This window comes from Balaenoptera musculus, chromosome 2, assembly GCF_009873245.2.
Source record: "Balaenoptera musculus isolate JJ_BM4_2016_0621 chromosome 2, mBalMus1.pri.v3, whole genome shotgun sequence".
NCBI lineage: Eukaryota > Metazoa > Chordata > Mammalia > Artiodactyla > Balaenopteridae > Balaenoptera > Balaenoptera musculus.
In genome coordinates, this window is record NC_045786.1 from 174,539,197 (window position 1) to 174,565,144 (window position 25,948).

Genomic DNA, 25,948 nt, shown 5'->3' on the forward strand with positions numbered 1-25,948 from the left:
TTATCCTGAGGAGCTGGGGAACGCTGTCCTTCACGGGCCACAATCTTGCAGATACGGAACTCAGGCCCAGAGGGCTCCTAAGGAATGGGTTAGCTTGGTGTTTCCCAAACCGTGCTCCTTGGAACCCTGGCGCCCCGTCATGGGCACCCTGTAGAGAGATCTGGAGCCTCCTGCCGGGGCCTCCCGGGACGGTGGGCCCTCCTCACGCTCTCCTCTCTTCATGCTTTTCTTTCGTTGCTGCTGTGGCGCCTCCATCACGTTTTCTGTTTGGCCGCCCGCCCACCCCCGCCCTCGCCCCCTGTCTGCCGTCCCCGTGTTGTGTCGTGTCGTGGTCTTCCCTCCCGCCGCCCTCCCCCGCCCCCTCGGCTTCTTTTGGCGCGTCTGGGCTCTGCTTCCGGCAGGAATCGGCAGCGGCCTCCCGGTGGCCGGAGCCGGGTCTCGGCAGCTCGTGGGCCGGCGGAGCCGAGGCGCGTGCGGGACCCCCGACAGGTCAGTGTGGGGCTCGGCCGGCCGTAGGCAGGCTGGGTGGCCTGCACCGTTGCTGGTGGGGCCGGACGTTCTGGCTGAAGGCAGAGATGCCGGCGTGGGAGGTGGGATGGTTGGGCCCCGAGGGAGTGGGTGGAGGGCCGTGTGGGGCCGTGACCTCGCAGCCCTGTCCCCTGCCGTCCAGGCGGCCTTGCCGGCCAGCGTAGCCGGGCCAGCCTGGGCCGCTGGACGTGGGCCCCGCCTCGGGCCGGGTGGAGCAGCGGGTACCAGGGGCGTTGCGGGGTGAGCCCTGCCCCGGCCCCCGGGAGCCCCCGCCGTGTGCTGCTCCCAGGGGTGCTCAGCCAGAGCCAGGCCAGGCCCCGTGGGTGACGCAGCTTTTAACGTCAGTCCTGTCCCCCACCGCTCTGCTCGACAGAGGAGTTTAGATCTCTCATGCAGACCCAGGCCAGGCCCCGTGGGTGACGCAGCTTTTAACGTCAGTCCTGTCCCCCACCGCTCTGCTCGACAGAGGAGTTTAGATCTCTCATGGGGAGCACGTATGTCAAGTGACACAAAGGGGACTGACGTTTGAGGTGCGGGAGCATCGCACGTCACGTGCGTGTAAGGCCGCAGGGGAAGCAGGCAGCGTCCAGGCTGTCGGGGACCTTGGCTGCCCTGCGTCACTCACATTTGCCTTGAGCTCCACAGCTGCCTGGAGGAGAAGCAGCATCTGGTTCCCGTTGCCCAGGTCTAGTCCTGGCTGACCACCCCCCCGCTTGTGAAATGTTCCCCGTGAGCGGGTGCCCCTCTGCTCCTGCAGCCCCCCCTTCCTCTGGGGCGCAGGGCCCACCTCCTGGCCATGAGCTCCGCGTGTCCCTACCACGCCTTGTGCTTCTGGAGGACAGATTTATTGAACACCTACTATGTGCCAGGCAAGGTGCCGTGGATGTGGAGGAGACCGGGCAGGTGTAGAGGCTCCCTCCGGGGCCTCCTGATTCCTGGCATGCACTAGGTGCTCATGCAAGCTTGGGGGATGGGAGACTATGGTGCTGTGTAGTTGAGCCTGGCCTTGTTTCTCTGTGAGTGGGCAGCACTAGGTAGACTGGGGGAAGCTGGGGGAGGTCAGGGCAGGCACAGGGAGTGGCCTGGAGAAGGAGAGGGCTGGCCGGGCTGGGTTCTGAGGGATGCATAGGAGTTCCTGCCCTATAGGCAGATGCAAGGCAGGTGGCAGGGCGTGGTGCGCTAGCACAGTGCCTGGCGAGGGCCCGGACTGTTCCAGGTTGGCCCTTCTCTGCCACTGACCTGCCCTTGCAGCCTTGGGGGTGCTGCTGGTGCTGCAGGGGGGCCAGGTGGGGGTGCTTGGCGTCCGTCCAGCCTAAGGTTTGGGGCTCCCTTTGAACTTCCTTTGCAGACATGGTTTTGCTGTGTCCCTAGGGGGGTTTTGGGAGCTGGTGCTGACCACGGGCTGGGTGGGGTGAGACCCTCTGCCGTGGTGAGGAGGAATGCTGCCGTGAGGCGGCAGGACCTCCTGCCAGAACATTCCTCCTGGGGCCCATGATGGCTTATTCTGCCGAAGTGCCACCCTGGCTTGTGGCCGCGTCACTTGGGAGACCCCGAGGACGCCAGGCCCTCTAGAGTGTGGCTGCTGCCTGGGTTCCTCACAGGCAGGGTCACCAGACAGACCCCTGTCCTTTCATCCAGGTACAGAGGACGCCTCGGGCAGGGCTCAGGGCCAAGTGAAGCCAGAAGCCCCAGGGACCGGGCTGTGGTGCCTGGGGAGCCTTGGAGGCTGGGGCCCTTGGGGAAGGGGATGGGGCTGGGGTGGCCGACGTCCACCCCCCTCCAGGGCCAGGTCTGCCCTGGGGGTCCAGGGCCCGACACACGCGCATGAACGTAATATACAGTGGCCGGATCTCAAGTTTGCCAGCGCCGTCCCGGGGAGCGTTTAATTACCTTTGTGCTTCGTTAGGAGGCTGTCTCCCTTTCCGGAATTTATTTTAACTAATTAGTTGGAAATGCCAGAGTAGTATTTCAGATGATAGGAAGACAATGTATTATCATACATGGGGCAATTAGTGCTCGTGACAAATATTTATTGTGGTTTCTTCTCAATCATGCCTCTGGGTGCTCCCAGACAGATGGCCCAGGGGTGAGGGGGGGGGGTCCCTGTCCATTGGTCCTGACCACTGTGGTCACTGTGTTTCTGGAACTGGAAGGGGGGGGGAGGGGCTGGGAAGTCCAGGCCCTGGGCGGGCATCTGTGCCCACCTCTGCTCCGGCCACTCTCTGAGCCGGCTGGTCCCGTGCGCGCAGGGCCCAGGGAGCTTGCTGGGTTCTGAGGTGCACGGGCCTGCTTCCCCGGCGCCCCGGTGAGGGACAGGTGCCTGTCCTTCATGCGGGCTCCCTGCTTCCCTCCAGGCTGAAGCGGCGGTGGCCGCGGTGGCGGTGGCAGACACGGTCCGGGACGGCCCCCCTTCCGCGGGCCCTGATGGCGCGTCGAAGACGTGGAGCCGCGGCGGGGCCTGCACAACGGCCCTGGTCACCCCAGCCCCGGGCACCCCAGCGGGGGCCTCCACGGGCCCATCAGCCGCAGCCTCCTTCTTCCTCAGGTACGTCCTCCTGGGGCAGGGCCGGGGCCTGGCCTGGGGGCAGCTTGGACGCGGACAGCGTGAGGGGGCCTGGGGACCTCAGCCCCTGACCTGGCGGCTGCGGGCCTTCCCGGGGAGATCTGTGGCCTCGCGCTGCCGGCAGTCGAGCGGAAGGGGAGCTCGCAGCCGTCCTTCCGTCCGGCTGGCCTCTCAGGGCGCCACATCGACGGCAGTGTGAGTGGAGGCCTCTTGCCCTGGGGGCGGGGTACAGCCAAGGTTTGAACTCTGCCCCTCCGAGCTGTGCAACCCTGGGCAACTCACGTAACCTCTCTGTCCTCTCTGTGCCTCAGTTTCCTCAGAGGTGCAGCGCGCTGATGTCTGTGAGGCCCTGAGAGGACGCTGGCCCAGCGGGCGGACGCTCAGCTGTGGACGGTGGATGTCCTCGGGCGGCCCTGAGCCAGCGCTGGCGGGAGGGGGAGGGTGGCCATGGATGGGAGGCAGACGAGGCAGGTCTCAGGGCAGCTGTCCCTGCAGTCGGGGAGCACAGGGGTGAACGGGCCCCGGGGGAGCATCCCTGGGCGACCGAGGAGGTTGGGGTGAGCTGGGGAGGCTGTCCTGGGGGCTGGCTGTACCCACACCCCGCCTGCCGGGCTCCCCCTCCTGGGGAGCTGCTGGCACATCCCCTCACGGCTCTGCTGTCAGATCCGGCTCCACCGTCAGCAGGAGCCGAGTGGGTCCCCGTCCCAGGCCCGAGCTCCAGTGCGTGGGGCCGACCGGAGCCCAGCGTTTGCTCCGTCCGCCTCCCCGGGATGCCTTGCGTGGCCCCGCAGACACCAGGTTCTGGGCCGTCGGCTGGCGTGGACGAGGCCTGGCAGGCCGGGGCGCTGTGTGAGCAAGGTGTGGGGTGGGGGGGAGTGGTGCGTGGGAGCAGGGGGTCCCTTCTCCCACCTGCGCTCCCCCCGGCAATGACCTTGGGTTCCGAGCTTCCCCCTGCGGTGTGGGGAATGCAGGATGTGACGGTGGTAATGAGGGTGATGGCTGGCCCAGCACGGGTCACTGTCCCGTTAGCAGCCCCTGCGGGCGCTGATGAGCTGGTCCCCGGGTCCCAGGAGCCTGCGCCGCGTCCGCTTGGCCCAGTGGCGGGCACGCGGTGGGGCGTTGGGGGGCGCCGGGCTGGTGAGCTCAGCATCGTGGCCCGGTGCGGGCTCGCCGCCCCAGTTAGATGCAGAGAGCCCGGCTGGGACTCTGGCTGCGGGGCGGGTGGGGCCTTCCTGGAGGGCCCGGGAGCCCTGTGGAGGGGACGAGAGGGGCAAAGTGGGCCTCGGGAGGTGTCCTGGCCCGGGTAGTCTCTGCCCCTGGGCTTTGGGCAGCGGCCGCGCTCTATTGGGCCGTGCTCGCAGGGGGATTTCAAGCCTGAGACCCTCTGACGAGGAAGACCAGCTCCGGGGGTCTGGGGGCCACACTGGCTCGTTAGCGACCCAGGGCCCGCAGGAGGGGTGCGCCTTTTGTCTCCAGCCGAGCTAGGCTGCCTCCACTGACCTTGGGAAGTTACCATAGAAACAAGCGCTCAGGCTGGGGGCTGGGGGCTGGTTTACAAGGCGTGGGGCGGGGTGGGGGGGCACTGCCGGCTGCCGTTACTTCCAGCCTGTTGGATCCCCCCAGTCACAGCGGCTTCCGGAGGGTCATGGGCCACGTCGTGGGGTGGGTGTTGCTGATGGAACACCGTCTCCAGCTCGTGCCTGATTTGGGCCCGAGACCCTCTGCTCTTTGGGGCTGTGGCACCCTTCACTGTTGGGGTGAGGTGGGGTGCTCTCAGCTGTATGTGCCCTTCTTTGTTTTGTGGGGCTGTGGCTCAGAGGGGGAAGGGGCTTGTCCAGAGTCCCCACAGACCAGGAGCTGCCGGACCCTGGGGGGCCTCGGGCACGAGCTGAGCGCATGTTCCGTGCTTCCACCTGCATCCCTCACTGGGCGTCTGGGGGGCAAAGCTGACACCCAGCCCGTGCCCTGCCCCTCGGAAGTTTCTGGTAGTCGGGGGTCGGGGTGGGGTCTGTCAGCCTTTGACGGCAGCATGGAACCTTTGAAGGGGCCGAGCAGTGTCGCAGGACACAGGCTTTGAGGGTTGAGTAGGAGTCCGGTGTTTGCCAAGTGGAGGCGGGATAGGGTGGGGCCAGGAGCTGGTCTCTCCACTGGCCCCGAGCACTCCCTGCGGGCACACTAGCCGCGGGCCTTCCCGACCCACTCCGAGCCCCGAGCCCCGCTGTGGGCAAGCCAAGGTGGGGGTGATTCTGTGGGTTGCTTGGTGCCCAGGGTCTTGTTACGGGGCGTAGGGCACATGGGTGAGGCCTGGCGCCCTGCACCCCTCTGCTGGGCTGGGTGGGTCGCTCGGGCATTGCAACCACAGCTGTGACCGGGAGCTCAGTGTGCCATCCCCCACCAGAGTCCTGAAAAGGCCGGGCCGGTAATTACATTTTCTCCGGAGGCTCTGGTGACCTTGACTCCCCCTTCCCGAGTCCTCCCACTCCCCGCTGTGTGATGTCGCTGTCCTTCCCGTCTCTGCAGCCTCCCCTCCCCCGAGATGCGTCCATTAACGCTCTCTCCTCCCCGCACTTCTGGGCCTTTCCGGGGCTCACCTCCTGGACCCCTGAATCTAGATGGCGTGGGAAGAACTGCTGGGGGTCTTCTGGGCAGGTGCAGGGCAGGGGGAGTGGTGGGTTCCTTCGGCGGCAGGAGCCCCCTGCATTCATAGGCACCCCCGCCGCCCCATTGCAGCCTCAGCGGAGCCCCCTTTCCCACATCTGCCCGGGTGCCCAGGCCACGGAATGTCAGCCCGGGTGCCCAGGCCACGGAACGTGAGGTGTGGCGCCTGGCAGAGGCCCAGAGCCAGAGCGGGTGCTGCCCAGAGGCGCACGGGCAGGAGGGCCCCGCGGAGAGGTGTCCCTCACCTGCAGGGTGCACGAGGCAGCTTCGTAGCCTCAGCGTGAAGTTCCCAGGTGACGTGGAAAATGCAAGCAGGCCATGGCAGGGAGCAGGGGTCCAGGTCAGGGCTGCTAGGACCGTGGGCCTCGGCCTCGGAGGCGTAGGCCCCCTTAGCAGGCAGCTCCGAGGTGGGGGGATGCAGGCGTGGGGCGTGGCATGTGGCATGTGGCCTGGTCCGCTGGCCTCCTGGCGGCCCAGGCAGGAAGCCCTGGGTTGGCCGTAACTGACCCCCACCCACATCCAAACAGGCCCGTGTGTCTCCTCAGGGTGATTAAGGGCCTCACCATCAAGGCCAACTGCCTGTGAAATTACCTTCTTGTTTGGAAGAGGCAATTTTTCTTTGTAAAAAGGCAAATGTTTTCCTTTCTGTTTACGTGAATTAATTACCCGGGCCAGTGAGCCTGGGGAAAGGCCTCTGGGATTAGGTGAGAGGGCTGGGGGCTCAGAGGGAGGTTGGAGGAGCTCGGTCCCTCACTCATTCACTCCCTCACTCCCTCCCTCCTTCCCTCCTTCCCTCCTTCCCTCCCTCACGGCCGCATCCTGAGCTTCCCTGTGTTCTAGGCCTGGGCTTGGCAAACCCCTGCCCTCCAGAGCCCCCACCTGATGGGACACAGCCGTGTAAACCTGTGGCTCAGGGCGTGGAATGGTTCCCGTGGTAGCAGCAGGCACAAGGTTTGGGGAAGCCCAGTGTGGGGGCATCAGGGCACGCTTCCCGGGGGAGGTGTCCTCTGAGGACGAGGAGAGCTGCGCGTGCAGGTGAAGTTCCTGCTTTTCCAAGTCTCCCCTTTAGAGCCAGAGCACTCAGACGTGCCCACACGCCCCCTGCGGGTTCTGCCTTGAGCACCCCGCACCCCATCCCTGCTCCCCAACAATGCAGTGGGTGTTCGTGGCCCTGAGCGTGGTGCCTGTGTGTTCTCTTAGCCACTGTGAAGCCTGGCATCACTTCCTCCCCCACCCCCACTGCCTGGAAACCAGGTCTGTGCACCCAGAAGGCTGGGACCCTCCCGAGACCACCCCCAGACCGTGTGAGCTGAGGTGCAGTTGCCGAGTGGCTGACGGGCTTGTCCCGGTTTTGAAGGGAGCTGGATTTCATCACAGGAGACAGTGCTGTCCCGAGGCCTCTGAGTCATGCCCGGTGAGGCAAGCCTGTAAGAGCAGAGACCTGGAGGGCTGGGCAGGCTGGGCGCAGCTTCTCAGCTCCCAGCCCCGCGGGGGCTGACCCAGGGCCAGGGAGGGAGGAGGGGGTGCCCCGAGTTAGGTCAGACCACGGGGCAGAGTCGCCCGGCCAGTACCGGTCCAGCCTCGTGGGGCTGGCGGGACCTCAGACGGCTCCGGGCCCAGCCTCCGTCCAGGCGAGACCTGGGCGTGTCCAGCGGGGAAGGACACCTCCCCATGCTCTGCTGCTGGGACCTGAGGGGGACGGAGGGGGCTGAGGTCTGTGCCGGACACCCTGGTTCCTGAGAGGGTCACAGAGGGTGCAGAGCCGTCTGTGGCCTTGAGTACCAGGCAAAGCACTGCCTTCTGGTCGTGGCCTCCGCAGCCCGATGTTGTCCTGTCTCCCCCAGCGCCTTACCCGTCGTCCTGGCCTTCACGTCCCTTTGAGCCTTGGGGGTTTCAGGGTGGTACCCCCAGCCTCGGGGACCCTGGGTGGCCCTGCCCGACCTAGGGAGGAGTAGGGAGGCAGCTGTGACGGGAGCGGGGGACACACCTCGGCCGTGGGGGTCTGCTGACCTATCCAGTCACCCTGAGGGCCCAGCTGGTGCCCCCCAGGACAGGCTGGTGCCGGGCAGGCCCTGTGCTGCCCCCCTTCCCCCAGGTCCTTGGGGCAGCACCGCTGTGCACACGTGGAGCTGGGGAGCCCGGTCCACCGGGCCTCCTCCGCCTTCACAGGCGCCAGTCCGTGTCCCCGCTTCCCCAGCCCGCCCCGCCCAGGTAGGCTGAGGGCCAGCCCACCTGCCCTGGGTGTCCCCGCCCTGGGGCAGCGCCCGGGGATGGGGCTGCCTGCTGGACCCTAACATCCTCCAGGTCCTCCAAGTCGGGCTGCAGCTTCTTCCCGTGGGAGTGGTTGGCGGCAAGCTGTGGCCTAACCCAGGATGGCCGGGGTCCAGGGCAGCCGGCCGGGCTGGGGGTGGGCGGGGCAGGAGGAGCCCCAGGAGCGGAGCTGGTCCCCTGGTCCCCATCCTGCCCGCTCTAGCTGCCTCCCCTGGCCTTCCCTTCTGAGTTCCTCTGCCCCCGGCCCTTCACCCTGTGCCTGGGGGACAGTGTCAGCGCCCGTTCTGCCCCGTGTGCGATCCTTGGGCGCCGTGTGGATGGGGGCCAGGATGCAGGACTTCTCTGTTCAGGCGGTTTTGGGTTTAGGGCGCATGGGCTCAGGCAGGAATCGGGGCCGCGTCTCCGACTGAGGGCCCCGGCCCGAGTTGTCTGGGCAGCTCGTGGGTTCCGCTCTCAGGCCCCCGCCCCCTGCGGGCGTGCACCAGCCGCCCCACTGCGTTAGTAAGGGTCCGCCCCGCACCGTAGATTACTTTTATTTTCCTTGATGACACCTCGCTAGGAGGAAAGCGGTCCCTGGGGTCTCTTAAAAGACAACTCCTGTGAAAGATGAGAGGAGTTAAGCAAAATGCCGGTAGCTCCTCCGAGTGGGAGGAGGGCTGAGGGGCCGTGTGCCCGGAGGGTGCAGGCCCTCCTGTCGGGCCCCTTTGAGGAGCACAGGTGAGACTCAGGGGCCTGGGGGCTTTGGGAGAAGGAGGGCAGCCGCAGCAGGACCAGGAGAGGGGCAGCTGGGCGGGGCGGCGGCCTGCAGGCCTGGTGGGCAGGCTCTTTCAGCCCTGAGCCGGCCCTACTCTGGCCTCCAGCCCCTTTCGCCGGGAAGGCAGGCGGGGTGGGGGGCGGACGAAGGCCTGGGCCATCTGGACCCAGGGCCATCTGGACCCAGGCCTGTCTGTGTCACCTCTGCTGGGTGCCTTGAATGCATTCGCTCCTCAGGGCTATACATGAGGGCCTCTGGTAGTCATGTCATCCCATGTTAGAGATGGGGAAACCGAGGCACAGAGGCTTAACTAAGGCTAAGTCACCACGTGTGGGTCATACAGCCTGTGAGTTGCTGACCCCAGCATGTGCCGTCCTGCCCCAGCTGCTGAGTCGGGGACTTGGGGTGGCAGAGGGTGGGGAGAAGGGGATGCCCTCAGTGTGGGGTGTGGAGAGGGGCCGGGGTCCCGTGTCTGCCTGGGGCCTCTGTCGCCTGGCCTGTACTGGCAGAGCTGCCAGGGGCTGGACGTGGCGGCCCCAGCCCCGGGGGCCCCTGCTTGGCTGGGGGGGAATGACCTGGGGCTGTGTAGCCGCATTTAGGGCGGGGCAGGTGGTAGGACAGCTCTGAGCGCCCGCCCGCCTCTCCTCCCCTCCCCACGCGCCTCCCGCCCCTGCCCTCTCCTCCCCTCCCCTCCCCAGGGCTGCCCAGAAGCTCAGCCTGGCCTCCAAGCGCAAGAAGCCCCACCCGCCGCCGGCCCCCGCCGCCCGCGGAGCCTCCACCTACCCCACGGACTTCAGTGGGGTCCTGCAGCTGTGGCCGCCCCCTGTGCCCCCCTGCCTGCTCAGGACCACCTCCAAGGCCAAGGACAACCCCAGCAGTGTCGGAAAGGTAGGCCCTGCCCTGACTTGGGGGTGACCCTGGGGGGTGGCACGAGGCTGGGGTGTCGGGGCAGGTGCGGGATGGGGAGCGGGAGATGGAGGGAATGCTTCCTTCTCCTGGGCTGGACCAGGCTGGTGAGCGTACAGATGGGGCGACGGAGGCCCAGGCCCACCTTGACGGCTCCAGGTGGCGGCAGGGAGCCTGGGAGACTGTGGTGGGCCTACAGGGAGTGGGTGGGGGGGGTCCCAGGGGCACGGGCTGGTCTCAGTGTGGGGCGGGATGGCCAGGGCTTCCCGGGACTCAGGGGTGGGGTCTGGCCCCAGGAGCCCCCTTGCCTCGTCTTTGTTGGTATGCTGCCCTCAGGGGGTCCGGGGGGCAGGGGTGGGATCCGTCAGCTATCCAGAGTCCCGGCAAACCCCAGCCGCAGCCTGACGTGAGAAGTGGGGGAGTTGAGTCAGGATGCTACCTGGGTTCAGGCGGGGAAGCAGGCCCAGAGTGGAGGAGGGCCTCGCCCAGTCACGGGCTGGCTGCCTCCTGGCTCCTGTGGCCTTCGGCTGAGACCGGGTTTCTGTCCTGGCCCCATCTGGGTTGCCTGTGACTGCCCCCCAAGTCTGGGTCGGGGCCTGCGTGTGCGGCTCTGTGTGAGTGCATTAGTGGGGGGATTCTGTGCCTCTGGAGGGTGTGAGACCAAGGCACAGCGGGGTTGGGCCTGTCACCAGGGCCACACGGCTCTGGGGTGAGGACTGGACCCCAACCCTGAGCGTGCACCCCATCGCGTTTCCCTGGCCTTCTGCCCACTCTGCGCCCCTCTGAGAGTGGCGGCCGCCCACCGGGCACTGGGTCCAGCCTTTCCAGCGCCCAGAAGCCCAACCCCTGCAGAGTTGGGGGGGCGGGTTCCACGCACCCCTGGACTCAGTCTGTCGTGCCGCCTAGGACACACCCCAGGGGGCTTCTGCTCCTAGCGACGGGTCTGCAGGGGGCACCCTGCCCAGGCCCGAGCTGCTCCCCAGGCCCCCACCCCACCCTCCCCCTGGCCCTCCCGCTGTAGCCTCTGTGCTCGGCCTCCCGGAGGTCAGTCCCTGTGTCCGGACGTCCAGGAAGCCTTCCCTCACCCCGTCACCCACACACCCTGAGATGGAGGTAGACATGTCCCTCGGGAGCTTGCTGAAGTGGGGAATCTGGGCCCTGCTCGGGCGGTGGGAGTGCCGGGGCCAGAGGGAGGACACCGCGAGCTGGCCGTGGGGAAGGGGCTCTAAGCAACTCTGGGCCTGGTCACTCGGCCCGTCTGGGGTAGGGGCTGGGTGGCTGGAGGGTTGAGGAGCCTCGTGGCACAGACCCTGCTTTCTTACTGCCACCGTGTTACTTGGGGCTCCAGCAGGCCTCCCCGTCCCACTGGGGTCAGGCCCCCCACCCAAGTATTCCAGGGCGGGGGCTCCTCCCTTCTCTCCGGCAGACCACCGCTGTGCCCTGGTCCCCTGCGGCAGGGAGCCCGTGGCCACCGTCCTGGTCCTCTCACCGTGTCCCCCAGAGCCCCCTCCCCAGCTCCCTGGATGTTATTTGCACGAATAGCACATAGTTAGAAATGCCTCCTGAAAGGCATTTAATATTGTCAGAGAGAAGAAAGTTAGATTATACTCGATTCCTGACATTAATGTGCCACTTAAGATAATTCATCATCTTGCGGTATGACGGCCCCTCCCCCCACGACTGCCTGGGCCGTCTCTTAGGAATGGAAGCCCCTTTTTATGCAAAATGTATTTTTTCCCTACCTGGCAGCTATTCAGTGGGGCTTTGCAATATCTGAACATTTAGTGGGGGGAGACATGCTTGTGTGGCGCGAAGACCCTGTCATTTCCCTGTGGTAATGAAAGGATTCTCGCAGACAGTGACCCGGGCATTTAACTGGGATGGTGGCGCGTGGCGTGGGGCTGGCGCACGCGATGTCCCCTCCCCGCCGAGAACGCTCTCCAATCCACAGAACCCATTTGGCTCCTGAAGCGGCCAGGAGTTCATGCTGAAAAAAAATTGCCCAAAATTACTGGGAAGTGCACATTTTCATCTGCTTGGCAGTGGCGTTTGGAAATGAAATAGTTTTGTTCATGTCGTCGGGGAATAAGAGAATCGATTCTCGCCTAATGGAGCCCAGGTTTGGAGGAGCTCAATAGAAAAGTATGTCTTTCCGCATCTCCCCGGAGGACCCCCTCTCCTTACGCGGCGCGATTTTGCATGTCAATTTGCCACATGCCGAAGGGACGTAGATGGTGCCTCGTGTGAACTACCCACGGTAAACCAATTTCGCCGGAGTTATGTATCTGTCACTTACAATTAAACCCGTGAAAAATATTGGCTCTGAGATGAGGCTGGTAATTTGATTTACACTGTAGTGGAGAAATCGGAGATTTCACCGGAGAGCGGAGGGCGGTGTCCTCCAGCGGAAACCGGAGTCTGGTGCCTTCTCCTGGGAGGGGCCCTCCCCCAGGGTGGCTTGCCCTGTCAGCACTTGGCCCCCCTTGGCCACACACAAGATGCGTGGCCCAGGGTGTTGGTTCTCCGTGCGGGTTTTGGGGTGTTTGCAGTGTAGCTTGTTCTGGGCTCCTGCATCTTGGTTCCTGGCCCCCCTCCCCTCTGAGCCTTCTGTACCCGTGAGGGCCTTGGGGCTGGTGGTCCAGCCCCCGGAGCTGGCATGAACGTGGGTGGGGAGCACGGGCAAGCCTTGCATCTTTTTTTGTGTTTGGGGGACTCGCAGAGGCTGCCTGGTGGCCTGTCGGGCCCTGAGCTCAGCCCAGCCCTGTCGCCACCCCGGGCCCCCGTGCCACCCCAGCCTCCGTCTCTCCACCATCTCCCCTGCCCTGGGGATTCAGAATCCCCATGTCCTCTGGGATCATCCTGCCCTCTTCCTCCCGGGTTCTGTGCCGGTGGGATTGCCTCTGGCGTCCTGCTGACCCGGAGGCCTGCCACAGGTGTCCGTGGGGTTTGAGTCTCCCCAGGTGTCCTTGGGGTTCCCAGCGGCTCTGGGGTCGGAAGCACCAGATCCCGTTTCTCCCCGAGGGCACCGCAGGCATCAGGCCCGTGCCCCTCCGTGCGTTCGTCCTTCCTTCACTCCACACACTCCTGCCTGCCCCGCGCCTGGGGTGCAGACACGCGAGGAGGCGCCCAGGGCTCTGGAGGCCTCTGGCTTGGGGCTGGGAGCTGGGAGGAAGGGCTCCCTGGAGGAGGTGAGGCTGGACGGACACGTGGGGGGCCGGGGTGTGGGGCACTTGTCCCTCCCCTCAGCAGGGAGTCAGCTGCTCGCGGGGCCTGCCCGGCCGCGGTGCACGGCTGTCTTTCCTCGGGGCTGCACCTTGCTGTGCGTGGAGCCCGAGGTCGGGAGTCGGGGGGTGTGGGGAGGCCCCGGCTCTGAGGCAGCCCCTGTCCTCCGCATCAGGGGTGGAGGACACGCCCTCAGAGGAGCGTGCGTGGGGCTCTGAGGGGACCCTGTGGGCGGGGCCGGGGCCTGTGCCTTCCTATCTGGCTGGGCCGGGTCTTGCTGCCCCGATCTGCTTGCCCCTCTCTCTCCGCCCTCAGATTTGGGGTTTGGGATTTCAGGAGACCCACTGGCAGGCTGTGTGACGCGGGTGAGACAGTCGACCTCTCTGAGTGCGTTTCCTTCCCCCTTCTGAAGCCTGTGCGGGCCTGGGGGGTGGGTCGCCATGATGGCTGGTCCAGCGGGGAGCTGGCGGGCCTGGGGTGTGCCTGTGTGGGGTGACCCTGCTCTCAGAGGCCTGTGTGTTTGGGTTCAGCTCCTTTGGTGCTGGCTCTGCCTCGGAGTCAGCGAGAGGGTGTGGAGGAGCCCCACATCGAGGGGGGTGCGCTCGGGGTACCGTCCTCGTCCTTCTGTCTCTGTGCTCATGGGGGCAGCTGGGGTCCGCTCCCTCTGGCCCGCCCGCCCTCCGTCCTGTGCCCCCCCCCCCCGTGCTCCCGGTTCTGTGCTGACGTGCTCTGTTCCCGGCCAGCCCCTCCTCTCGCTGGCCCTCGTTTTCTCCCTGCCTGGCTGACCTCGTACGGGAGGCGCTCTGGCCGGGAGCTGGGGTGCCGGCGCCGCGTTCCTGCGGCGGGGACCCCATGCCGGGGCCTGGCCCACTGTCCTGGCGCGCGTGAGGCTCCTCCTGCCCTGCACGTCGCAGCCGCTCAGATGCCCGCCCCGCCCGCCTCCCCAGGTGAAGGTCACGCTGCGGATCTGGCCTGCGCAGGGGGCCCGGCGCTCGGCCGAGCCCACGTCCTTCCTGAAGGTGGACCCGAGGAAGAAGCAGGTGACCCTCTATGACCCGGCCACGGGGCCCCCAGGCAGCACGGGCCCCCGACACGCCACCGCGGCTGCCGTTCCCAAGATGTTTGCCTTCGATGCCGTCTTCCCCCAGGACTCGGAGCAGGTGAGGGTGGCAGTGGCGGCCTCGGGCGGGGGCGGGGCCTCCTCGTGCAGAGCCAGGGCTGGGGGGTGGGGGGAGGCGCTGAGAGGGGGCCGGCTGGGTTTCCCCTTCCTAGCTGGCCTCCCGGCCCTCGTGGTGTCTCCACCCAGCTCCTGGCGTGCTTCTCAGGCCAGGTTTTTCAGAGCCCACGCCCCATGGAAGCTTTCCGAGTGGTGGTTTGTTTCCCAGAGTTGCTCCTCCACGCGTCCCGTGTGTGCCGTGCGTGCGTGCGGCGTGGTCTGTGCCCGGCGTGGCCGCGAGGGCACTGTGACTTCCGTGTGTGTGCGTGTGTCCACGTGGAGATTTTTGTGTCCTTTGTCTTGTGTGCGTGTACACTGCGTGTGCCTGTCAGCTGTGTCTGGCTGGTTCACGCTGTGTGTGTGTGTCCGTGTCCGGTCTGTGTGTGTCGTGTGTCCACGTGGAGATTTCTGTGTCCTTTGTCTTGGGTGCCCTCCCGGCCACCTCGTGGACTCACTGTCTGCGTGTGATGAGACAGAAGTGGTGGGAGGCCGGGTGGCCGCCTGACTCTGTGCCCCTCCCCCAGGCCGAGGTCTGCTCGGGGACAGTGGCCGACGTGCTCCAGTCGGTGGTCAGCGGGGCCGATGGCTGCATTTTTTCCTTCGGCCACACGAGCCTTGGTAAATGCCCCTTACCATCCCCTCTCTGCAGTCGCTGGGTGCCATTTCTGGGTGGGGTGGGGTGGGGGGTGGGCATATCCCATATGGGCAGCAGGTGGGCACCTGGGGCGGGGTCTTGTGGAGAGGAAGCTGAAACCCTGTAGGCTTAGAAGGTAGAGCCATGGAGTGGGTCAGAAGAGGCCCCTGGGGTCTCAGTGGCCCCAGGTTGGCCCTGAGGGCCCCGGGCAGGGCCAGGGAAGCAGCTGCCGGGTCTGGCTGGGCTCTGAGGGCTTGTCACGCTGGCCCCCAGGCAAGTCCTACACCATGATCGGGAAGGACAGCTCGCCCCAGAGCCTGGGCATCGTGCCCTGCGCCATCTCCTGGCTCTTCAGGCTCATTGACGAGCGCAAGGAGAGGGTGGGCGCCCGCTTCTCCGTCCGCGTCTCGGCCGTGGAGGTGTGCGGCCGGGACCAGAGCCTGCGGGACCTGCTGGCCGAGGTGGCCTCCAGCAGCCTGCAGGATGCCCAGTCCCCGGGGGTGCACCTGCGGGAGGACCCCGTCTGCGGGGCGCAGGTACGCCGAGGCCGCCGCGCGGGGAGCAGGGCCGCGGGCTCGGGGGCCGCGCGGGGCGGCGGCTCGGCCGCGAGCCGCTCAGGCGCCGTCCCCGCTGTCCGTCTGTCGGCAGCTCCAGAACCAGAGCGAGCTGCGGGCGCCCACGGCTGAGAAGGCGGCCTTCTACCTGGACGCGGCGCTGGCTGCGCGCAGCACCAGCCGGGCCAGCGGCGGCGAGGATGCCCTGGGCAGCTCGCACATGCTCTTCACGCTGCACGTGTACCAGTACCGTGTGGAGAAATGCGGCAGGGGTGGAAGTAGGTGGCCGTGGCGCCTGCGTGGTGTGGGTCCGGCCGCCTTCCCTCTTGGCAGGACTGTCCCGGGCGTGGGCCGCGGGGCAGGGTCTGGGTGCCCTGCGGCCGAGCCTTCACCCTCCTGCCCTGTGGTTTCAGTGTCTGGAGGGCGCAGCCGCCTGCACCTCATCGACTTCGGCAGCTGTGAGGGGGCACCCGGTAGGGGTGGGGAGGCCCCCGGGGGCCCGCCATATCTGTCCTTGTCGGCCTTGGGCAGCGTCATCTTGGCCCTGGTCAGCGGAGCCAAGCACGTGCCCTACAGGTGAGTGGTGGGCTCCTGGCCGGGGCCCTGGGGACCCAGCCCAGCCCAGCCCACATCAGGCGTGTCCAGTGTGTCTGTGGCCCCTGAGCCCCTCGGTTCTTTGCTCCTCCATCACCTGACGGGCTTTGCTGCCCGAGGGCTGGGGGAGGGGTCCTGGCGCCCAGGGCATGGGGAACAGAGGTGGGGGTCAGCCCCGACCCCAAGGCTCCAGGCCTGGCCCTGGTCCAGCAAGAGGCCCACCTCCCTCCCTCCAGCCCTGCGGCAGCCCACACGCCCGGCCTGCCACCCGGCATCCCTCATGGGCCCTCAGCCCCTGACCCCCGCCCCTCCCCGGCCCCCAGGGAGCACAGGCTCACCATGCTGCTGCGGGAGACCCTGGCCACCGCCAACTGCCGCACCACCATGATCGCCCACGTCTCCGACGCGCCTGCCCGCCACGCCGAGACGCTCAGCACCGTCCAGCTGGCCGCCCACCTCCACCGCCTGCGTAGGAAGAAGGTTAAGGTTGGCTCCGCCTCCCGCCTGCCCCTCCCTCTCCCCGAGGGCCCCAGCCTGCATGGTGGGGGTGCTGGGGCCCCGCGTGCCCTGGGCTCACAGGGCTGTGCCCACATGGCCTTGCCCAGAGGCGGCGGGGCCCACGCTTGAGGTCGCCCCAAGCAGAACCGGACCTGATCGCACTGGGGGCTGTGGTTGTCTGGCCTCTGTCCGCCTGGCCCAGGGGTAGGTGTGTGCTCAGGGCAGCCTGGTGGGATGCCCGTGGCCCGTACCCGTCCCAGGCCTGGTCCAGCAGGGCATGCCCCAGGCAGCTCTCCGTCGGGCCGGAGGGTGGAGTTAGGGGCGCCCCGGGGTGCCCTGGGTCTGAATCCTGGGTTTGCCCTTACTCGCCGTGTGCTGAGGGCACGTGTTCTCACCTCCCTGTGACTCGGCTTAACGCTTCCTTGGAAGTTGCTGAGGAGGTCCGGTTATGTTCGGGGCCTGAGACCTTTCGTGCCGGTCCAGTGCTTGACGGGACACGGCCGGTGGCTGCGCTGTCACTTCCTTCACTGGAGCGCGGTGTGTGCGGCTGGGGTGCAGGGGAAGGGGGGGCAGGCGGGGAGGCCGCTCAGGTGGGCCTGCTCTGTCCCCAGTACGCGTCCAGCTCCTCGGGGGGGGACAGCTCCTGCGAGGAAGGCCGTGCCCGCCGCCCCCCGCGCCTGCGACCCTTCCACCCGCGCTCGGCAGCCCCAGACCCCGAGCGCCTGGCTGCCAGCTCGCCCGGCGACCCCGACTACTCGTCCAGCAGCGAGCAGTCCGGCGACACCGTCATCTACGTGGGGCCGCGGGGGGCGGCGCTGTCGGACCGCGAGCTCACGGACAGCGAGGGCCCCCCCGACTTTGTGCCCATCATCCCCTCCCTGAGCCGCCGCCGCCCCTCCCAGGGCCCGCGTGATGCTGACCACTTCCGCTGCAGCACCTTCGCGGAGCTGCAGGAGCGGCTGGAGTGCATCCACGGCAGCGAGGGCCCCCAAGGAGGCCTGGGGGGCACCAGCGGAGCCCAGGCTAGCCCGGCCCGCGGGGGCAGGAAGCCCTCGCTGCCCGAGGCCGCGGCCCCCAGGAAAGCCGTGGGCTCCCCACTGGCCGCCAGCACGCCTCGCGGCAGCCCCGGCCCAGATACCCACCGGGGGGCCCCGGAGCCCTCCAAGGCTGGTGGTGACCAGAGAGAGGACGGCAGTGCCAGGCCTGAGCTGCCTGTGCCGGATAAGGCCACGGGGGGCAGAGGCAGGAGGCCGCTGCCCAGCCCGGCCCCCCCACTGCCTCGGCAGCCGGAAGCTGGCGGGGCCGCAGAGGAGCCTGGGGGAGCCGACGGTGTGGGTGTGGTGCGGACACCCCCCGTGGGCAGGAGTGGGCAGGAGGGCTGCCCCCGCCCATCCGCACGCGGCCGCCGTCTGGAGCGGGGCCTGCTGACCACCACGGTGACCTTGCAGCAGCCCGTGGAGCTCAATGGCGAGGACGAGCTGGTGTTCACGCTGGTGGAGGAGCTGTCCCTGGGGGCGCTGGCTGGCCCCGGGCGCCCCTCCAGCCTGGCCAGCCTCAGCAGCAACTGCTCCCTGCAGGCCCTGGCCTCGGGTTCGAGGCCAGTCAGCATCATCAGCAGCATTAACGACGAGTTCGACGCGTGCACCTCGCAGGCCCCCGGGGCGGCCCTGGGCGGGGCGGCCCTGGACGGTGGGGCCCTGGACGGGGCGGCCCTGGACGGTGTGGCCCTGGACGGGGCGGCCCTGGACGGGGCGGCCGGGGCTGGCGGCAGCCGCGGCTCCTCCATCAGCTCGTGGCTCAGCCAGGTCAGCGTGTGCGCGGCCGACAGCCCCGGCCCCGCCCCGCGGCCTCCCTCGCGGGCCAGCCCAGACCCCTCCGGCCCTGACTCGCCCGCGGGGCCTGACCCTCTGGGCTCCCCGACCCTGGACGGCCCCTTGGAGGACGGCAGCTTTCAGTTCTCAGAGCGTGACAGACCCGACAGTCCCGGCCCCGCCCAGAGGCCTTGTCCCACGGAGGAGGCCACGGCAGCTGCCAGCCGACCTGGCCGGGAGCCCCACGCCGCGTCTCCACGGGGGGCCGCCCCGGCACAGACTATCCACTCCAGCCTTCCCCGCAAACCGAGGACTACCTCAGCGGCCAGTCGTGTGGGCTGCCCCCGCCTGGCCCCGGGCCCGCCTGGCCCCGGAGGCCTCTTCGAGGACCCGTGGCTGCTCCGGGCGGACGAATGTGGCCCGCTGCCCCTGGCCTCTGCCAGCAGGGGCCCCAGCCTGGCCCCGATGCTGGCTTGTGCCCGGAGGGTGGTGGACGGCTGTGAGGTGGGCAGGGCAGCCCACAGGCCAGAGGCCGTGGCTCAGATCCCACCGCTGCGGAGGGGGGCCACCACGCTGGGTGTGACCACGCCCTCCACATCCTTCGGGGACGCCTCGGCCGAGGCAGCGGCCTGCCCGGGCAGCCCAAAGGCCGCCTCCAGCAGCAAGAAGAGTGTGGCCTCCAAAGGGGACCTCTGCCCGAGGCCTGGCGGGGTGGCCCCCCCGGCCCCGCCGGTGCGCAAGTCCAGCCTGGAGCACAAGAACAGCCCAGCGCCGGCCCCTCCCCAGGCCGGCAGCCTGGCCTGGGCCGGGGCTGCTGCCTTCCTCCGAGGGGAGGGGGAGGCCAGGCCTGGCGGCCGGGCCGACCACTCCATCCCCAGGGCCACGTCCAGCCTGAAGGCCCGGGCTGGCAAGGCGGAGGCGGGGTGCCGTCCCGCCACTCACGGGTCTCTGGAGCGGTGCGAGGGCCTGGCGCACGGCAGCAGCAAGGCCAGGGAAGGCCCCGGGAGGCCGGCCCGGGCCGTGCCCAGGTTGGGTGTGCCGCCTGCCAGCCCCACGCCTGGGCCCGCTCCTGCCTGTAGGAGCAGCCCGGCCAAGGGCGTGGGGGCCCCCAAGCCCCCCACCAGCGGGGGCAAGGGCCGCAGCCCGGCGGCAGGCGGGTCCAGGGCTCTGGGTGCTTCGGTGAAGCCGCTGGCCCCTGCGGCGGGCAGGACCCCTGGGGGCCCGGTGACGGGCCCCAGGGTCGCCCCGCGAGCAGTGCCTTGCATTGGGGCCAAGGCCAGCCGGGGCACCATCATGGGCACCAAGCAGGCGCTCCGGGCCGCCCACAGCCGTGTCAACGAGCTGGCAGCCGGCGGAGGCCACGGCCGAAGTGGCCCCTTGTGGGGCTCGGCCGACTCGGACAGCGGCAACGACAGCGGTGTGAACGTGTCCGAGGAGCGGCTGCCCGTGGGCCCGGTGCTGCCCTCTCCGTACAGCAAGGTGACGGCCCCGCGGCGGCCGCAGCGCTACAGCAGCGGCCACGGCAGCGACAACAGCAGCGTGCTGAGCGGGGAGCTCCCGCCCGCCATGGGCCGCACGGCCCTCTTCTACCACAGCGGCGGCAGCAGCGGCTACGAGAGCATGATGCGCGACAGCGAGGCCACCGGCAGCGCCTCCTCGGCCCCCGACTCCATGAGCGACAGCGGGGCCGCGTCCCCGGGCGCCCGCTCCCGCAGCCTCAAGTCCCCCAAGAAGAGGGCCACAGGTGGGTGTGGCCCAGCCCCCGCAGGGCCCGGGCCCGGCCGCACTTGACAGCTGGGCACCACCTCCGTGGATCCCAGTGTACGCGGCCCTCGACAGTTTCACAGACGTGCCTGGGGCTGTTCAGGCTCTAGGTGTGTGCAGCCCCTACCGTCTGTGGACGCGCCCGGCGTGTGCCCTTCTCTGATCCCCACGCTGCCTCTGAGGCTGGTCCCCGTCCCCTCGGAGCGGGTGGCAGGGGTGGGCTCACACGGGGCACCCTGCTGAGGCGGGGGGAGCTGGGCGAGGACTTGGGTCTGGGGCTCCAAGCCTGGGGCTCCCCTCCGGGGCTGGTGCCCGGCTGCCTGGGAGCCCCCTGCTGTGCCGTTCCTGCCTCCGCCTCCTGGACCTTCTGTCTCTGGGGACCCGGGTAGGGTGGGCCTGTTTCTCATGCTGTGTGTGGCTGGGGGGTTTGGCCACTGGCTGATGTCCTCCGGAGGGGCAGGGGAGGCACGCCCTGGCTGAAGGTGGGCTGGGAAAGCAGGAGGCCGGCGTGGGGAGCAGGGAGGGGTGTGCTGGGAGATGTGGGTGGTGCCACAAGCGTGGGCCTGGCTTGGGAGTCTGTCCAGGGTAGAGACGGTTGCGATTAGGAAGCCGCGTGGCCCCTTAGGGTGTCGGAGGGCTGCCTCCAGGGCTGGCGGGTGTGACCTTGAGGCTGCTGTCCAGTAGGGAGGGTGTGGCCGTCCAGGCGGGAGGCGGCTGGGGGAGGGGCCGGCGGACAGGAACCCATCTGTTCCACGGGGCAGGCAGGGGTGGCCGGGTTTCCGGCCGGCGCTAGGCTGAGCGTTTCAGGATTGGGAGGCCCCCGTGGGCTCTGCCTGTCAGAACCGCAGCCCGGCGCCCCTCTCGGTCCTGGGCTGGGGGCTGGGGTCCGGCCTCTGCTCACCCAGCGCCCGGCTCTCTGTTGCAGGTCTGCAGCGGCGACGGCTGATCCCGGCCCCGCTGCCCGATGCCGCTGCCCTGGGCCGCAAGCCCAGCCTCCCCGGCCAGTGGGTGGACCTGCCGCTGCCCCTGGCTGGCTCGCTGAAGGAACCCTTCGAGATCAAGGTGTACGAGATTGATGACGTGGAGCGCCTGCAGCGGCACCGCCTGCCCCCGGGGGAGGACCCGGCCGAGGTCGGGGCTGGGGCAGGCCGGGGGCAGGCGGTCCTGGGAGGGCAGGGTGGGCCCCTGGGGTGTGGCAGGGCAGCCCACTGACCTCACCCTGCCCTCTTGTCCACAGCCCTCCCAGAATGCAGAGAAGGTAGGAAAGGCCCCGCTCGGCCCTGAACCCCTGGCATCTCCCGATGGCCCTTGTGGGCCGAGTGGGGGGCTGGAGGGGTCCTGAGGCCACCGCTCTCGTGCCCTGGAGTTACGCCGGGGTGTGGGCGTGCTTCCCACCGCTGTGCCCACTCGTCCTGGGCCCGCGTTCCAGACAGGCACGGGCTGCTTTGGGAGCACGTGGCGTGAGCCCCCTCGGGCAGGAGGGGCCCAGGTCCTACCCCTGCCCGCCTTTGAGGCCCTGCTGTGTGCCTGCCCGGGCCCCGGGGGTGGAGCGAGGCTCACGGAGCCCCTGGGAGCAGGCCGTCCTCCGTGCCTGAGCCCACCCGCCGCCGTCCCCGCCGCCCAGGGCCCGGTGTGCGTCAGTGCGAAGTTGCGGCTGGCCGAGCGTAGGCAGCAGCGGCTGCAGGAGGTGTGGGCCAAGCGTGAGACGCTCCGCGAGGAGCTGGCTGAGACCCAGGGCCGGCTGATGGTGGAGCCCGGCCGCTGGCTGGAGCAGTGTGAGTCTCCCCGCTCATCCCCCCACGCCCCGGGAGGCGTGCGCCCCACCTGCGCCCCCAGTCCAGCCACTTCACCCCGCCCCAGGCGGGGACCCAGAGGCTGGGAGGGAGAGAAGCATTTCCTGGGCCCTGCGGGGACCCCGGCCTGACCAGCGGTCTGCCGTCCGTCCCTAGTCGAGGTGGACCCGGAGCTGGAGCCCGAGTCGGCCGAGTACCTGGCGGCCCTGGAGCGCGCCACGGCCGCCCTGGAGCAGTGCGTGAATCTGTGCAAGGCCCGCGTCATGATGGTCACCTGCTTCGACATCAGCGCCGCCACCGCTGCCCCGGGGCCGCAGGAGGTGGACGTCTGAGGCTGGGCACTGGGACACGGGGGAGGGGACGGGGGTGTCGGGGGCTCGAGGACGGGACATGGGATGGAGCGAGGATGTGGCAGGGGTTGGAGGGACGAGGATGCGGAGGGTCGAGTGGGGACCCGCGGGTCTTGGAGGCAATGGAGCGTGAGGCAGGGGAGGGGCCGGCCGAGCACGTGGACGGAGCAGCGAGCGAGCGAGACACGGGAAGACTATCGCCCCCGGACAGCAACGCAAGTGCCTTTAACCTTGGACTGGATTTCTCTCCTTTTCGCGTTTGGTGCTAAGGACTCACGACACCAGCAGACGGTGCGCTGGGGCCGCCGGCCCGACTGTTTGATCTGATCGCGCCTTCTTTACAGCCAAGCAGTTCCATGTAGCAAGACAGCCCCGGGCTCGCCGGGCTCTGGTTTAGGATTCAGGGTTGCTTTTCTTTCATAGCTGTTTCCTCTCAGCAGAGCCCGCCTTGGTGGTCTCCAGACCCTCGGCCTGCATGTGTTCTCTGCGCAGACTGAGCCGGTGGGGTCTTCCAGGCGGGGATGGCCGACCCTCCTCTCCCCAGGACCTGTTCTGTTCTGAGGTCACCGGGAGGGCGGCGCCCAAGGGCTGAGCTGAAGGCACCTGGCGCCTTCTTCCACGGCAGGAATTCTTACCAAAACCACAAGCAAAAAACAAACCAACACACACAAAAATGGGGGGGAGGGGGAGGGTTTTGTAAAGGTTCTGTTAGGTTCGTATTTTTATATCGTTTTGCCTATAAATGAGGTATTTGCAGTCGAAATTTGAAGACAAATGATCTATGTTTTTATGGTTTTCTATGGAAGGTGTCACTCCGGCCGGACTCTTTCTGGGGGTTCCCCAAGCAGGGCGAGGGTCCTTGGGAGGCACTTCTTGCCAAATGTAGACCAGGGGTGAGCTTGCTGACGAGCGGGACATTCCCGTCACTACGGGTTCTGTGTTCTGATCGTCGTGTATTTTCTAGGGTTGTCCAAACCTTTGTACAAATGTGTAGATAATATCTTGCTGCAGCTTTTATTTGTGAATAAAAGATGCATCCATTGTTCACGCGGCTCCTGAGTTCACTGGGCGTGCAGTCCTCTGAGGGTCCTGGGGCGAGGGGGCTGCAGGACGTTGGAGGGATGCGGCTGCGGGATCCGGGGGCTTCGGGGTCCGCAGGGGACGCTCCCTCTGCCCACAGACCCTACGGCAGCCCCTGCAGGGACCGGCGCTGTAGGCGAGAAGGCACTGACCGGGAGGAGGTCCTCCTGCAGGCTGGGATTCAAGCCCCCACCTCCTCTCTGTCCCCCTCCCCAGCCACTCTGTCTTGAGTTGCCCGGCTCTCGGGGTCCTGAGGCAGGGAGCCAGGGGCAGGGGCTGGGCTGATGGGAAGCAGCATTTTCTGGTGGGCTCCTGGCCCCCTTCCCAGAGGTTATGTTAGCTGGGCAAATCCTGGCAGCGGCCATGGTGACCCCTCGGGAGACCCCCACCTGCCTTTCCAGGAGGTAGACGAGCAGACACTCCACGGGCACGTCAAGGTTCAGGACCCCCTGAGCTGGAGGGGGTCCCCACCTAGCACAGCCACCCTCCCCACTCCGCCCCTCTCTGCTGTGCTCAGGCCGCCCTACCCGACGGCCCTGGGTACTCCCTGTCTGCCGCCCCCGCCCCATCTGGGTGTCCCCACCACAGGCACCCACGCGGGCACCTCGAGGCCCCTCCCAGCCAGCCGGGCCTCTCGCAGCGCCTACGTACGCCTGGGACTCCCCCTCCGGGCGGCGAGTGTCAGGGCCCCTCCTTGGTGGCCTGGCTGCCCGGTGCTGCATCCGCGCGGCACGTCACACCCTGTTTGGTCTTAGCTCGTCTGCCGGCCTCGCAGGGGCCCCTCGGGGGCGTGGTGGGGTCTGAGTCCTGGCTGCACCCCCTCATCGGGCACAGGGCTGGACCCCAGTGGGGCCCCGGGGGCACATGCTGGATGCATGAACGAGCGAACAAGTGAACGAGGTCTTGCCTCAAGGAGCGTCCCTCTGGGACAGAGCAGGTCCAAGACCGAGAGCACTTAACAGTTTGCAAGATGCTTCCCTGGACCCTCCCTGTCCTCAAACAGGCCCGGTCCTTCGTGTGGCCGTGTGGCCCCCGTGGTCCAGCCCCAGGGTCGCCCATACCGAGACCCCCGCCCCGGGCTGCCTCCTTGCTCTCTGCTGTCGATGGCATTTGGGGCCCCTGGGATCGGGGTCGCACGTCGGCTGAGAGGCACCGGGACCCTGGACCCCCCACCCCACCCTGCAGGCTCTCCCTCTCTGTTCTGAGGCCAGCCTGATGCCTCCCAAGCCTTCTTCTCTGTCACTGAATTTGGGGGGTTCTCGGGGGTTGGGACAGGTGTGGTGGGACTTAGGGTGGGATGGGGAGATAGTTCCTTTCAGGGCCTGTTATCTGAAAGGAGGGGCTGAGAAGCCCCCCTGGTCTGTGGATCCGGTGATCCAGGGTCTGACCTTGCTGTGTGGAGGTGCTGGCCCGGCTAGGTGGCCCTTCCATCCTGAGGGACCAGGGCGGTGCTGGGGTCTGGGTGGGTCAGGGCTCCATGCTCGGGGACCAGGGCTGGCCTGTGAGCCTGGGATCCATTCTGACGGCTGTGCTCTTGCTCCCAGCATGCCCTGCACCATCTCACCTGGGCCGTGTGGGGGATGGGATGGTGCGTGGGGCATGCTGGGTGGGTCCCTTTCTTCCGCATAGAAACCCCTGCTCCCCTACCTGACCCCCAGTCACTGAGGGGCCCAGAGCCTGCTTCTCCCCGAGGAGGCCCCTCCTGCCCTTGATCCTCCTGGACCCCCGCCCCAGCACCTGTCCTGGGTGGGGGTTCTCTGTGGAGCAGGCCCAGGCTGGGGCAGTTGACCTTCGGGGCCAGCGGAGCCCTCTTCCCCCAGTCCAGGGGAGGCTCGGGAGGGCAGTGCCTGCTCTCCTGGACGGGAAGCCCCTGTCCTGGGGCTAGCCTGGGAGCCTGGGCGGTCTTTCCTCGGGACCATCAAAGCCCTCAGCCCTGTCATTACAGGCTGGGAACTCGGGCTGGGGGAGCAGCTGTGAGGACGAGAATGCCCATTTTACGGATGGGAAAGCTGCAGCGGCGCGGGACCCAGCTCCTTGAGCAAAGCCCGGGCCGCCCCCTGTCATGCCGCAGGCAGGGCTCTGTGGGCATCCTTCTCATTCAACATCTGGGGAAGCCAACACCCAGCGTGGGCAGGTCCCTCCTCCTGGGAGGGGAGGAAGAGGGGCGTGCCCGGTGGAGGGCCGGACCAGCCGAGTCTGGGGTGGCAGCAGAGGGCGGGGGGCTGCCTGGGCCGCTCGGGACAGGGGCATGAGCCCACCCAGGCGAGGTCTCTTGCGGCCTCCGAGGTGCCCGCCTGACTCACTCTGTGAGTTCAGGCCTGCTCTGCCCGCCCCGCACCCCAGCCCTGGACACCAGGAGGCCACGTGGGGAGGTGGGGCTGGGGGGGGGGTCGGGCTGGGCTGGGTGACCAGGGGCGGGGGGCTCACCAGGCCCAGCGGTGGCTGGGAACAGGCCTGAGCCAGGGAGGGTGGGCGGGCTGGCGGGGCGGGAACTGAGCACTGGGCCCGCGGCCCCCGGGAGAGACTTGCCCCCTCCTTCCTGGGCCTCATCTGGACCAAGGGGCGTGCTGAGCCCCGCCCAGTGCTTCAGGTGCCAGGGGAAGAGTCTGGATCCTCGAGAGCGAGCGTCCGGTCCTCTGAGCCGCCTCCTGTGGTCACCCAAGCCGTGGCCCTGGGGAGGGTGGCAGCAGTGGGGACGGTGGCGGGAGGGGTCAGAGCAGTGACAGCAGAGGTGTGGGAGCCTGGCAGGCCG

The 25,948-nt window shown here is 68.0% G+C and overlaps 1 protein-coding gene across 1 annotated transcript in view; it reads left to right on the plus strand.

Moving 5' to 3' along the window:
• KIF26A (kinesin family member 26A) overlaps window positions 1-23,161 on the plus strand; it is a 40,591-nt gene extending 17,430 nt beyond the window's left edge. The window contains 13 exon segments of the mRNA XM_036844180.1: window positions 2,883-3,073; window positions 9,473-9,662; window positions 13,850-14,062; window positions 14,643-14,736; window positions 15,026-15,288; window positions 15,401-15,584; window positions 15,720-15,882; window positions 16,224-16,386; window positions 17,010-19,953; window positions 20,899-21,104; window positions 21,211-21,231; window positions 21,598-21,748; window positions 21,923-23,161. Coding sequence (XP_036700075.1) covers window positions 2,883-3,073; window positions 9,473-9,662; window positions 13,850-14,062; window positions 14,643-14,736; window positions 15,026-15,288; window positions 15,401-15,584; window positions 15,720-15,882; window positions 16,224-16,386; window positions 17,010-19,953; window positions 20,899-21,104; window positions 21,211-21,231; window positions 21,598-21,748; window positions 21,923-22,098 — 4,959 coding nt within the window. The 3' untranslated portion in view covers window positions 22,099-23,161.
• Window positions 23,162-25,948: the final 2,787 nt, after the last annotated feature.